The sequence below is a fragment of the Nematolebias whitei genome, chromosome 12 (genome assembly GCF_014905685.2).
Source record: "Nematolebias whitei isolate Nwh7 chromosome 12, NemWhi1, whole genome shotgun sequence".
Lineage (NCBI taxonomy): Eukaryota > Metazoa > Chordata > Actinopteri > Cyprinodontiformes > Rivulidae > Nematolebias > Nematolebias whitei.
Genome location: NC_056509.1, coordinates 37,112,578 through 37,126,940, shown reverse-complemented (window position 1 = coordinate 37,126,940; position 14,363 = coordinate 37,112,578). Strand labels below are relative to the sequence as shown.

The 14,363-nt window shown below is 40.9% G+C and overlaps 1 protein-coding gene across 1 annotated transcript in view; it reads right to left on the bottom strand.

Moving 5' to 3' along the window:
- Positions 1-12,818: 12,818 nt before the first annotated feature.
- Positions 12,819-14,363, bottom strand: part of lin28b (lin-28 homolog B (C. elegans)) — a 37,464-nt gene continuing 35,919 nt past the window's right edge. The window contains exon 4 of the mRNA XM_037685882.1: positions 12,819-13,365. Coding sequence (XP_037541810.1) covers positions 13,062-13,365 — 304 coding nt within the window. The 3' untranslated portion in view covers positions 12,819-13,061. The remainder of the gene's footprint in view (positions 13,366-14,363) is intronic.

Here is a 14,363-nt window from a genome sequence, read left to right as displayed (position 1 = left end):
TGTGTTTTTATTTTTTTCCCCCCCCCCCCCCCCCCCCCCCCCCCCCCACAGAAAGGAGCAGCCAAAAACAAATTCGAGAAAATATCTAGGTAGATTACATGAACTGGCAGAGCTTGCAGTCAGCTGACAGGGGGCACTCGTCCTTCGTGGCTTCAACTTCCAACTTCCAGTCCTGTCTCTAGTTAGTGTCAATGGTTTGTCACAGCCACCATTAAAGACTTCATTTCATTTTATTTGGCTTGTGTTAAGACAAGAAGTATGGCGGACGGAAAGTGACTAAATGAAATAAATAAAAACACAATTATGAATCATTTAGTTATTAAATACATCATTAAATAAACAATTATTAAATACATCAATAAATTTACAATTCAATTATTAAATGCACAATTCAATTATTTATTTAATGATTTAGTCAATTATTTAATTTTGTCCCCTTCCACCCCGTGTCACCATGAAATGATGTTAACTGTCAGTCTCACTCATCAAACTCAGTGGGCGGGGCTAACGCTGAGCATGTGAAATCCTAAAATTGTTAGATAAGCGTTTCACGAGCGTTACCCCAATTTAATATAATATTTCTTACTTTGCACACAGGCCGGTGTTTATGGTCCACGGTGCTGCACTGGGCTGTAGGTCCGACTCTGAGCCTCAGAGAGCTTCTTCGTTTAAATTTGCCGCTTCTCGTAAAAGCACGTTTTCTTCTTTACATTCATGATTCAACCAAATACATGTAAGCACAATTACCGCTTCCTAAAGTTTCAGAATATATTTTCTGGCCTGTGGATCAATCCATTTTCTGTGGCTAACTTGTCTTTGCTTGCTGTGAAGAGCAGCCAATCAGGCGTCAGGGTTAGGTTTAGTCCCGCCCACTGAGTTTGACGAGTGACGCTGACGGTTAACATAATTTCATGTCGTCACTGGAGAGAGGAAGGTGACAAAATTAAATAAATCATGAAATAAATAATTTCAAAGGTGCATTTCGTTATTTAATGGTGCATTTACCAATTTAATTGTATATTTAATGAAGTATTGAATAATTAAATGATACATTTAATTGTTATGTATGCATCACGTATTCATTTATTTCATTTTGTCACATTCCGTCCTCCATAAAGAAGGTCCCTTAGAGATACAAGATTTCTTGGGAGTATTTGTCAAAATGCATATTGTAATCCTTAAAAAAAAAAAAAAAAAAAAAATCAGAACTGGAGTTTATCAGATCATTTCAAACTTTGGTCCTGATTTAAATCATCTCTCTCTTTCTTAGGTTTTGTTGTTATGGAAGTTTGTAGCAAGATTCATATTTTCCAGCTGATTGACCATAGGTGTCACGTAGTGATGCGACCCAGTTGGACCTCAGTTGTATTTTAATATACTGGCGGTGCAGGAAACATTCATACAACAGTAAATGAAGCACTTTTTATTCTCCAGGCTCTGCTAGTCCGTACACCTTTCACACCATTGATTTCACAGAGGGATACACAAAGAAGTCCAGCGTGTTGGTACTTACTGCACCGCACTCTCTGCAGAGTAAGTAAAAGAACAGTTTGTGTTTTTGGAGCTTTATGCAACCTATGCAGCAATACGAACAAGCGTGTAGTTAGCAGTTTGGTGGCGCTACATGCTGGGGGTGGACTGTGACAGTTTACATGCAGTTTGTGATAGAATAATGATGTGACTGCAGCAAAACAAAGCCCGAGGGCTGCAGAACCAAGTAACTACAAGCTCATCTCAGGGAGGAACCTGGCAGGTGCGACGCTGCCTTTGTGTCTGAACTGCTGGCCTGCGTACAATAGAAGCTAATGGATTTTCCTTGTTTTCATGCAGTCTTTTAAAATTTGGCTTTGCTTTTTGATACTTTTAATGTACAAGGTAGACAATCCATCGACGCAGGGACCCTGTCTTTTGCACATATGCTGTACCCCACACCCCCCTGGACAAGGGATGCTGGGCACAGTCAGTAAATTGATGGATGTACCGACGTGTTAGATCAAACCCTCAAGGTCAAAGAAATGTTGGCGGACTGCGTTCATCACATGAAGCTAATCTTTAGATTGTTATCTTAAACCTGATACAGATCAGTGTGTTACTGTTTTAAATATAAATTAAGCCGGTGTTGTTTTTCTTTATTTTACTTGTTTTTAGGGGGAAAGGTGGACAGAGAAGATGGTTGAAATGCCAAAGCAGCTTCTGTTTAACGTGAATTTCACTCTAATTTACTGCAGTGGCGTCCACAACTAAAAGAACGGCGCATAAAGTTGTTTTATTAACGTGAGGAGGCTGTGGTACACGGACTCGGTACTTTTAGGACAAAACAACCATCAGGGGAAGCAAGAAAAAGACTGAAGAGCAGTGATTTTAGCCTCTTTTTGGGGCACTGCTAAAATTTAACTCAGCACCCCAGAAAAATAAAGAACCCATTATTAGGATTTTGGAAGGAAACTCAGTTCTCAAACTATAGATTCACATAAATATGGAATAAATGTTGACACTCGTAAAGGAGCCAGAAAAATCTATGATTTGTTTTGCATGAGTCAGATCATGGACGCCCACTGTCAATCGATCCAGCAGGCTCGTCAGCAGCAGACCAGTCAGCGACCTCCATTCATCCCAAAGTGAAACGCTCCTTACCTGCAGGAGCTCCAGCCCATTTTCCTCCAACAACATTGTCGGGGTTTTACATTACGAACACTTTGGGATCAGAGAGATTTCGTGAAAAATCAGAAAAAAAAATGGCTAAACGTTGTCATTGGAAAAAATGTAATTCGGACAGTGTTACCCTGAGCGTTTAGATATAACACTTTATTCCATTTCCAAAACCTAAACTGGTCTAGAAAAATGTCAAATGGATAAAGGCCAGCGGCCGACCTCATGAGCAGCTGAACACAAGTGATAAACAGGAAGTACCACATGTTCATCTGTACGAAGGCAACTGCAAGTAAACTCTCCATTTTATGTCAGAATTAGTTTGTATGCTTAATGATGGAATTAAAGGTTAATGCTTAAAGCTAGTTGTGCTTTGTTTTGTGTGTTTTATATGTATATATATATATATGTTGTAACTTCTGGTTGCATAAGTTTAATCTTCGTTTTGTTATGATCAGTTAACACTAAACTGAATTGTACGAAGTGTTTATTGGGTTGTTTAATGTAAAGTGGAGCGTTACGTCTGTAGCATCTTAGCTAGCGTGTCTGTATTGCGTGCTGCTAGCTTAGTGCTACTTCTTATTGTGCCGTGCTCTCTAAAATTATTACTGAATAATTACTTTTAATTACTAATAATTACTTTTGTAAGTAAACGTAGATGTTTAACAACCTGTTAAACTACACCAGAATGCAGGAAATAGCATCTACTTTATTCAAAATTTTCTGGGGGAGGACCCCCAGACCCCCCACCAGTGTGTTCCCCTCACTTTACAAATTCTTCTGACGCCAATGGCCACTGTGTTGTTCAAGCTAAGACCCATTGTCAACACTGGGGGGGGGGGGGGGGTGCTGAGCACCCCTAAATGGCAGATTCTAGAACCGCCCCTGTTGAAGAGATTACTTAAAGTATAAAATAAACCATTGTATCAAAAATCAAGAAGGTATTTTTCACAAGATAAATGTTAAAGTATTCACTTTCACCTTTACGAGTTGTTTCAGTTCATTTCGTTAGCTCATCATATATTTTACTAACAAAATGTCAGGTAAAACTGTGCATGAGGTTCGCCAATTAATAAAAGATACTAAACATCGATTTCTGAAAACAGACAACTTTAAACAATAAATGTTTTTATTTTTCGTCTTGGTCAAACGGTCTGTAAAAAAATGATTAGTTACTATGCAGCTCAACAACTTTAAGTACTTATCTCTTGTTGACTGTTTAGCTCGCAGTAGATGAATCCCCTTCAGCTGACATTTCAGCGCTGCATAAATGAGCTTCGGCTCCATGTGGAGTTCAGCATGTATAATATGAAATCCTGGGGAAATGCAATAAAAGGGGAATTGCTGAAGCTGGCTGAGCTGGACAGTCATGGATGGTTGGAAAATGATGATTTGGTGCACATTAGGATCTTGTATCCCCCTCGAGACAGAACTGGGGGGCACGATGGAGGAACCGCTGACACCCCATGAAGAAACCAAACAGCCTGAGCCAAACGGAGACCGAGTGTTTGTTTGCATCTATCCGACACCTGTTTGCACGTTTTTACAGCCACGCAAACCCCATTCCGACAGCAAATAATTTCAATTTGAAAACGCGATCTTTTGTGTCACGCAGCAATTTGTTTAGCTGTGGATTTTATGTCTTTTTCCCTCCCTGTGGCAGATGTGTTATGGTGGGTGGCAGCTGCAGAACGGAGCACAGATTGCTAAGTGATTCACCCTGCTCCTGGCATCTCTGTTACCCCCATGAGTCTTTTCACTGACAGTGTTTTCATTTCTATTTGCTTCATGTGTAACTAGCATGGTGGGCTAGCTGCTTTGACAGCTCTGTCAGGAAAATGACAATGCAGGTCTCTGCTCGGAGGTTATTTCCTTCTCCGTGACCTGCTCTTGCTGCGGGAGAAGAAAGGAAGGCTGCGACTGAGGCCGACACCAAATTACTTTTTGAGGTGACCGCATTGACGGCGCTCAGTCTGATAAAAATCCCTTGACTGATATTACAAATTAGCTCTCTAACTGATGGCATCTGCTTCACTTGTGTGCAGACGCCAGGAATAACGGCGCTGAGTGTTGAACCAGTCACATCTCCTGACATGTGAATTGTGTTTTGTTCACTGCTGTCAAATAGACCCTCTTCAAAAATCCTCCCATTAGGTTCTCTCAAACAAATGCTCCGGTTCTCCCCTCCCTCCGTCTGCCTTTGAGTCATTCATACTGTTGATTCCACCTCTGGAGGAATACATCAGGCATTATGGCTTTTTTTTTTTTCTTTCATCAAGGCATCAGCTTTAAAGTAATTTTCCTCCTCTCACAGGGAGCCAAATGGAGACGAGAAGATGTCGATTCTCTCATCTCTTTGTCTGTCCCCTTTGATCTCTTTCAACACAAATTCCCAATGAACAAAAAGTAAATGGGATTTTTTTTTCTTCCTCTCGCTCTCTCTCATCGTCTTTCTCTGGAGCATGGTTGATCATACAAAATTGACCAAAAATGACTCCTAATGACCCCTGTGTTTTATTCAGAAAAGAGAATACCCCACAACACACTCCTAGCTATCATTACTCGTAGTGCATCTTAATGATGGATGAATAATTCAGGGGGTGCTTGGAGATGTTATAATCCAAAGCGAATGACGCTGGGAACGTCTTCATAGAGGCCTTCTCGGTGCGCTTGAAGGATGAGAAAGACTTTGTGACAAAACGGACAAGGGTTTCAGTCGTGCTGCGCCTGTGTGTATCGCTCTCTGTTATATTAACAGTCGGTAGTCGTGATTTATCTTTTATTCCCAGCGCAGGAGCCCCCTCTGCTTCACCGCAAAAGGTTAAAGCATACAGCCTGGAGGCAGTGGCACAAAAGGTCAACATGCGGTTTAGAAACGCGGAGTAAAAAGTTCGACGGAGAAGACGCGCGGTCCTCCCGTCTCTTTGGTCGCCTCCGCCGTCCTGAAAGCGCACACCCCAGCAGTGTTCCTCCATCCCTGCTCCCGCGTCTCCTTATCATCGCCTCCTTGTGATACCTCCCAACATCACACGCCATAAATACAGCTGACCTTGACAAAGCCATCTCCAGAGATTGCATGTGTGGTAAAAATAAAATGAAAGGGGGGGGGGGGGGGGGGGGGGGACTGGGGGGGGGGGGGGGGGGGGGGGGCGGGGGGGGGGGGGGGGGGACAGACCCCTGATTATCAAAACACAAGGTGCTGGGCCATTAAAACAGAGCAGAGAATAGAGAGAGGGCTGTGAAGAAACACCAGTGTCTTGGAGAGTCAGATGTGTTGAGGTTATTAATCTGTTGTGGCTGTCCTTCACAGGCTTTGAGGTGGTGGTGGTGTGGGGGAGGGGGGGGACTCTTCCACAGTGCTAGACTGCCCCCTTTTGGAAAAAAAAATAGGAAAATGTTGAACTAAAAAAAACAAAAAAACAATCAGGCTTCATTTAGAACATTTTCACGACGTACGGCCCATCACTCGCGTCATACTTTAATAAAGAACATAAAACTGAGAAGTGGTTCCACTGATGGGTTTTCTTTTCCATACTAGTAGAAAAACTACCAAAATACACAGAGAGAATGTATTAATATGCAACTAGACATATTTGAGACATCACATTTGATGTAAATCTAAAAACAGGATTGGACAACATGAAGTGATTTAGACTGAATTATTAACACGGCACGGTGGAGCGCCTGGTTTGTTTGCACTGCTGCCTTGCAGCAAGGTCGCAGGTTCGACTCCCAGCTGGGGCCTTGCATGTTCACGTGTGGGTTTTTACCAAGGTCCAGAAACGTGGAGGCCAGCTTTGTTGCCCGTTCTAAATAATCATTAAAGTGAATCGTTGAGCACGACTTCATGCCACAGGCACAGGGAAGTGTTTTAAGCTTAGCAGGGAACACGTGTAAATGTGGGTGACGAGTTTCTATAAACCAAACGCTCAAAAATATTAAACATATGCTGTGAACTGCACAAAGGCAGAACATTCTTATCCAATATTGATGTTAAAAAGGGTTTTGGCAATACTGAGAACATTGCAGCGATGACCCACGCTCTGGCATCAGTCAGGGGGTGCTGCTGCAGCACCCTCCCATTTCACAGGCCCAATAATAATTTTTATTTTATTATTAACTTTTATTTATTAACAACCTTTATTTAACCAGGCAAATCCCACTGAGATCACAGATCTCTCTTGCAGGGGAGGTCTGGACCTGAAGGCAGCCTAACATGTGGGTTTTTGTGGAAGGAAACTGGAGTACCCGGAGAAACCCAACGCATGCACGGGAACATGCAAACTCCCCGCAGGAAGACTCCAGGTCCAACCGGGGATTGAACCCACGACTTTCTTGCTGTGAGGCATCTGTGCTAACCACTGAGCCGTTGTGCTGCCATAAATAACCCAAGAATAAAACTATGATGTTCTTACTAAACTCATTTGTGACCAGCAATTTTTGTAATCCTGTAATTTAATTTGAACTATTAAAATAATGAAAAAAGTTTTTTTTATTTTTTTTTATTTACTTTTCATTTATATGGGTAGTCATGAGAACTCATTTTCAATCGACCTGTTTTTGGGAGCAGATGGTTTGGGTTGGGGGCCCAGGGTGGAGGCAGGAGTGGATGTTTCACCATTCCCATCCACATTTTGTTGAGTTGAACCAGCAACCTTCCGATCACAGGCCCACCTTCTCCAACCTCTGCACCACCGCTCCCCGAAATACAGTAAATTATTTTAATGTCAGGCTTTAAGAAAAGTCAGATTCATTTTTGATCGACACAAATGATTTTCCTCAGGTGAACTCCTCTCCATGTGCAAGACGTTTTCTTTTTCTTGCAAAATAAGTTTGTTTACATGTAAAATTATGTTTGAGCACAAATCTGTACCAACATTTATCAGAATTTGTACCAAAGTAACCAATTTCTTGCAATAATTACACATATTTGTCATATTTTTTTATTTTGAAATCAAGTGAAACAGTTAGGACATGTTCAAAAATCCCAAATCCACAGAAATAAAATTGTAAAAAAAAAAAAAAAAGGCAGTACATTTATATAGAGGTTAAAATAATGAGGGATCTGCACGTAGAATGTTGTCCCCAATCAAAAATCAATCAGTGCTTGGCTCGACGTTCGCTCGACAGAAAGGGCGCAGTTCCTTTTCCTTTCTGGCCACGACGTAAGAGTAAAAACACGTACAAGCATGGAAAACAATCGATAAAAGAATCTGGACTTTTCCGTTTTCGTGAGGTTCGGCTGCGTCTTGTACATAAAACACCGAAACTGACACAGTTTTCAAAGAACAAACAGAACTGATCGTTCCCTGCAGCGCATCGTTTTATTCAAGGCGAAGCACAGAGCAGCTGTCAGCGGCTGAGTGAGTTGAGGTGCGTGAACTTCAGCCGGCCTGCAATCATCTGACGGACGTTTCCCGCCTCGGATTACGCTGTACATTCTGTCTGTAAAGGTCACTGAATCACCATTATGGGCATCTCGGCTTTCTGTTTTTTTTTTTGTTTTTTTTTTTTACCACCAGCAAAAAGTAAAATCTAATATTTTTAATAAGGCTTTGAAGCAACTACAGCATGATTTAATTCTTGGATTTGGAAAATACATAGCCTATTGATAATGAGCGTTAACCGCTGGTAAAAACTGGACAAAAAAGCCTAATTAACCTATTAAAAGATTAAGTTCAGCATTTTGGGAGATATGCTAATGTTTTGCTTACACTACTAGAAATCAAAGAGTCAAGCATGCTCAATAACCCAAGTAGATGAATCTAACCGGTCCTGAGCCAGGTCCTCTGGACAGATTCTTCTACCTGGACAAGAATCCGTCCAGAGGACCAGGCTCAACACTGTTAGAGACACAGTAGTCCCTCGATACTTCGCGGTTTTACCAAGTACAATGCTGTACTGTAATAATGTACAGAAAAAAAAAAGGGACATTTTTGTAGTTCTCTCAGCCTATACTGTAATGCCAGTCTAAAAGGACTACATTACCCAGAGGGCAAAGTTGCTTCCTGCTGAAATCGAAGGAAAGTTTTGATCCGATCCAAAAAAGTTCAACCCTGACGGTATTCATAGCGACTTCAGCGCTCAGTGGATGCAGAAAGCTGATCAGAACCGGACCAAGGCTGGGTAGGTCTGCCGAACCAGAACCGAGCCAGACCAGAACCCGAGAGCTGCTGTGTTCTGCAGAGCTGAGTAAACTCAATCAAATTACAATTTTAAGTTGAGTCAATAAACATGATCAAGTTATCTTGATTATTAATAAACTCTCTTGTTAAATAAACTTTTGCTTTAGTTGATTTAAATTTATTAGTTGACTGAACAGTTCTGGTGTTGGTTCAACTCAAATCTGTCTTTTCTAACTTCACGGTTTTTCACTTACAACGGGGGTCTGGAACGCAATCACTGTGAGAAACGAGGTACTGCAAGTAAAAAAATTAAATAAAAAATGGGTAGCATAGCTCACACTAACCAGTTAGGACTTGGAATTGATACAGTCACACCAAAAACACAAAATTATTGTAATTTAGCAATTACAAGTTGGGGGAATCCAGAATTGTTAAAGTGGAAAACATTTTTGCTTTAAAGAGCTGAGACTGGAAGCACAACCAAAATCTAAATTTAAAATAAAGAATTACTACCTCTGCCCAGCTACTAGCACCATCCAAACTGAAAACATCTGATTCACTTGCTGCACCTTATTTTTTTTTTATTTATAGTGTTCTTGGTTGAAGAGCAGAGCACTCATCCTGTGGTAAATCAATCCAAGGTTAGAATTCCTATTATAGTAACGTTTCACACCAAGTACATTTATTCAAACTGTCGAAAATGAGCTTGGCTTAGTATTAGACGCTGTATGAAGTTATTATTCTGGTTCTGCCAAAAAGTTAATTTAAATAACCCGTTCAATGATTCAACGTTCAGCCAAATAAAGAGCATTTAGTTCCCAAAATGCTGAAAAAATAATGATAATGAAAATAATTAGGCATTTAGAATAATTTAGATATTTTACTTCAAGATCAGAGCTTCTTTCTTTTAGTATATTAACCAGGACCATATGATTTTCTTTTTGTGATCCTGTTTAATGTGTGCACCAAAATATCCTCTCATTTGAGCTTGAACAGTAATACTGCCATTCACACAAATTTGATCTTTCTGCTAGTTTTTTTTTTTTTTTTAAACCATTACGAACAATTTTTCTCTACACAAACTTTTTTTTTTTTTTAAACATCACCTGCACAAAAATCACCACTCGTACAAAATCTACTGATTTTTAACGGTAGCCAATACTGTCGTTCTAAACTAAAGCAGTTTGCACCAAGAAAGGGCATTATCTCTGAGCCGCATATCTTCTAATTATCTTAAGCTGTGAAAATGGCTGAAAGAGGCCAAATAAGCCCTCAAAGATAAGATCTATTGGGTGACAAGTCACAGAAATAAAACAGAGATGCAATCCTTGCTCAAGTGCAAACCTTAACCTCAGACGAGTCATACCAAGTGGTTATAAAAACAATTATGATAAAATACAAAGTCAAAACAACAGTCGTCTTCAAAAAGTGTTCACATGACCATAAAATATTTCATATCTAGTATTTATATAGCTAGCCTGACAAATTGAGGTAAGCTCTCCGGCTGTGTGGAGCTATTTAAGGGTTCCCTCACAATCGTGGATAGGAAAACTTGCAAAACAAAAAAAAAATTATATGCAATAAATTTAGAGTAATGAGTTGTGGGACACCAGTGTGAGAGGCAATGCAAGAAGTCAGTGGTTCCCAACACAGGTCCTTGAGGAACACCATTCTGCATGTTTTAGTCATTTTCTTGCTCCAACACATGACTTAATTACTTCATGTTCTGCAGAAGCCTGTTAATTACTCATTAATTAAAATCAGGTGTCGGAGCAGAGAAACGACTAAAACATGCAGCATGGTGTTCCTCAAGGACCAGTGTTGGGAACCATTGCAATAAGTAACTGCAAGAAGGCAAGGAGCATGTAGAGGAATAGAGCTAATGAGGTAGGCTTTTGCTGTAAACCAATTTTTTTTTTTTTTTTTTTTTACAAATAATAAAGTTTTGCAGCAAGTAACTTAAATCGGTGTGTGAAGGAAGACCAGGAAGTCTGTGGCAACACTTGGGAACGTCTAAAACACCTTAATACAATACAGACTCCAATGTTGTTTTTTCCAGCTCATCAAACAAACAAACAAACAAAAAAAAGATATGAAAATAACACAGAAATGCACAACTATGTGTAACTCAAGAGGTAGTTGCTAACAAAAGTACATGAATCAGTTCCATACGGCTCGTTATCATTGCTTAACAGTATGTTGAGTCAGTCAGCGGATGATTCCAGAAAGATTAATATACACTTTTTTCTTTTGGTTAATTCCCTGAGAACAGTTCATCATCCTGAGAGGAATTGTGTGTAAAAATGTAAAAATACATCATACAAAAAGGTTTCAGCATAAAGCTGCGCTCCATCTGCAGTTTGGTCATTCACTTTTTTTTTCCTGTCGTGCTGCATTGTTTGATTTGTAATGCACACATTCAAAGCTGTACATTGTCTTTTTTATTTTTAAAAAAAGGAAAAAAATTATGTGCTCCATTGTCCTTTCAGCAATAAATGCATCTTATTGTGAAAGGGCAACCTGCACATGTAAATGCCTTCAAAGAAATAAAGCCAAACTCTTTGGTATAGAGATATATACCAAAAGAAAGTTGGTTGTCTACTTGGAGCTTTTAAAAAGCACACGCGCTAGCTTGATATATTTATACAAAGTTATTTGATTTGTCAGAACATTTAAGAGACGACTCCGAAGCGATCTTGTGATTTTTGTGAAGAGTCGGCTTCAGGTGGGCTCTTTTCACATTCAGTACGGTCAGAGGAGAGTTGTTAGTGCCGCGAAAAGCCATGCTTGGCATTCGAGTTGCGCCAAAAGCAACGCACTATCCATCCGTTTCTCCCTCTAGTCTTCGAGTCTGAAGAAACAGCAGCAGAGACGCCTTCTCATCCCCCAACAGGAGTGAGCATCGTGGTGCTGACTGACGAACGGTAGGCACTGATGGATGAGGAAAACACGGTTCAGTTCGACTGCAACCAAACGGCAAAGAGAGCAGACAGATTTGACATTCACTTCCCAAAGGAAGAACGAGTTGAGGTATTATTGTAGGTAAAGCAGCTGCGATGACGAAGTATTGATTGAAACTGCACCAGATAAGGCGAGTTTTTGTGCCTTTAGCATATAAACTAGACAATATGAGGAAACGGGTGGAAATATGTGGAAAATAAATGAATTTGGGGGATTGAAACTGTTAAATAGAGGGAAGTATCCCATGCACATAGATTTAAATCCTTATATATGCATTACTTACAGTTAATATATGAATTTTATCTTGCAATTTCACATATATTTTATATATATATATATATATTAATGACTACTTTAAACTAATTATGCAACAATCGAATTAGAAGCCTAATGATCAGTTCACTACTTTAAACCTAAACTATGATCTAGATGGATTATATGAGACTTTTTATGATAATAGGAAACAGTGGGGGGTTAATAGTGGTGACTAGTACTTAAAGAGGAGGTGCCCCCCCTCCTAACAGTTCGGATTTCCTTTCGCAGCACAAGCACACACACTCTCGTTTTCTCTCACGTCGCACTTCTTCAACAATCACTTGGTCCAATTCGTCCTCGCACAGGAGATATGTATCGAGCGTTTTCAAAATATAGAAGGTATTCTAGCAGCTCACTGGCTTTTTAGAACTTTCCTCCCACCCCCTCAGGAATTCATTAAATTTCCCTGAAGATCTCTGGAAGCCAAGCTAAAAGTCCTATGGGGCTGGATTATCTCGTGGAGGGTCTGAAGCTCTTAAGAGTCCCTAATCCTTCTTAAAATGAGTTACTGTGCGTGCTGCAAAGATGCAATCGTGAGGGTTTTGGAATGATAAGGCCTTTAAAATAACATAAGTAAGGGGGGTGGGAGGGGGGGGTCTTCAAAATGGCCACCCCTTAAGGTCCAAAAAAATGCAAGCAGAAGAGAAAAAAAAAAAAAACCATAACAGTCATCAAACGTAGACACAAACTACATTTCACCTTTGAGCTGCACAGACTGAAAGCAGAGTTACTCCCTGCGGTCACCCTTCCAGCAGCGGTTGCCATGGCTGCAGCAGATGACTGCAAGTCACATTCACACGTGTTCGTACCCAGCTGATCGTTGCCATAGCCGCGCCGGTTAGAAAAATAACCATTTCAAATCAAAAGACGTAAAAAAACCTCAATTTCTTTTTGTCCACCAGGCGTGAGGTAGATGAGGGGTGGACTGGAGGGGGCGGGGCTTCAGGTGGCCTTGATTGAGAATCAACGCGAGAGGCTGCGCCGTCAAAGTTCACCTCAACGGGTTAGCTTTCAGGATTTCCTCCACCTTTGGGTCCTTGAGCCCCGGTGTGTGGGGGGCTCCTCGGGAGAGGAGGAGGGCGATGAGCCAGAGCACTGCTGCTCCTCCTCTGGGGGGCAGAGGTAGGGCCCAGTTGCTGAAGCGGAGGCAGAGGTAGACGCATATGGGTCCTGAGAGCCTGAGGAGGGGGTCAGCGCCTTGTGGGGGCACTGAGCCACCATGTGTGTGATGCTCTGGCAGTAGTGGCATTTCTTTGGCTGGGGGGGCAGGCCACACTCCTTGGCATGATGATCCAGACCTCCACAGTTATAACAGCTGAAAATGATAAACATAAAAATAACACCAACAGAAACACATGAAGCAGCAGCTACATTTACTCAGGAAACAAAAAGATCTTAAATATGGAAGAACGATGGAAGTCACATTTCTATGAGACCATGGAGGAAAAACAAAACTGCTGCAAATATATTTCACCACTAGATGGGAGTCTAGCATGCAACAAGACCGAGGGCACTGAAATATGGAAAAACAGGCAAAAAACTTGGAATGGCAGAAAAATGTAAGATCCCTGATGGTCACATAGAATAGAAATCAGCTTATTGTTCCTCCGTGAGGAAATTCAGGGTGTCTTAAGGAGAAGAACATGAAGCTTTTTGTCGAGATAGAGGTTGGTAAGCTCAACCATCCAGGTAGATGGCAACAAAAAAATGTTTAATCGTGTCATCTGGAGCGGTTTAAGTGAGAAATGTTTCATCCCTTAACCAGAGGACTTCCTCAGTCTACGGCCTGCCGGTATCCTTCACTGCTGTTTCAAGTCAACCTCCTGTTGTTCAAAAGTAGGAATTCAACCTTGGTTGTCCTCAGGCTGTTTCTGTGAGTAGCAAGTTGACCATCTGGCCTAAAACGTTTGATTGTTGTACATGATGATTGTTTTGGATGGGTGCGTTTCACACGTGTTAGCCTACTTTTGAGCAACAGGTTGGCTTGAAACACAGTGAAGGATATCTAAGGGACAGAGCTGATTGGGAGGCCGTAGACTGAGGAAGTCCTCCGGATGGGAGACAAAACGTTTCTCCCTTAAAGGAACTGGTCCAGATGATACGATTTAACCTTATTATTTTTGTAGAGATGTTCAGATTGATCGGCCACCTATCAGGATCAGCAGATTTCTGTTAAAAAGTATGTGACTGGCCGATACCGATCAATGCCTTTCAGTGCCAATCACAAACAACGATCACATTTGCAGCCTGCAGAGGTCCGGTGGTATTATATATATTTAGATATATATATATATATATATATATATATATATA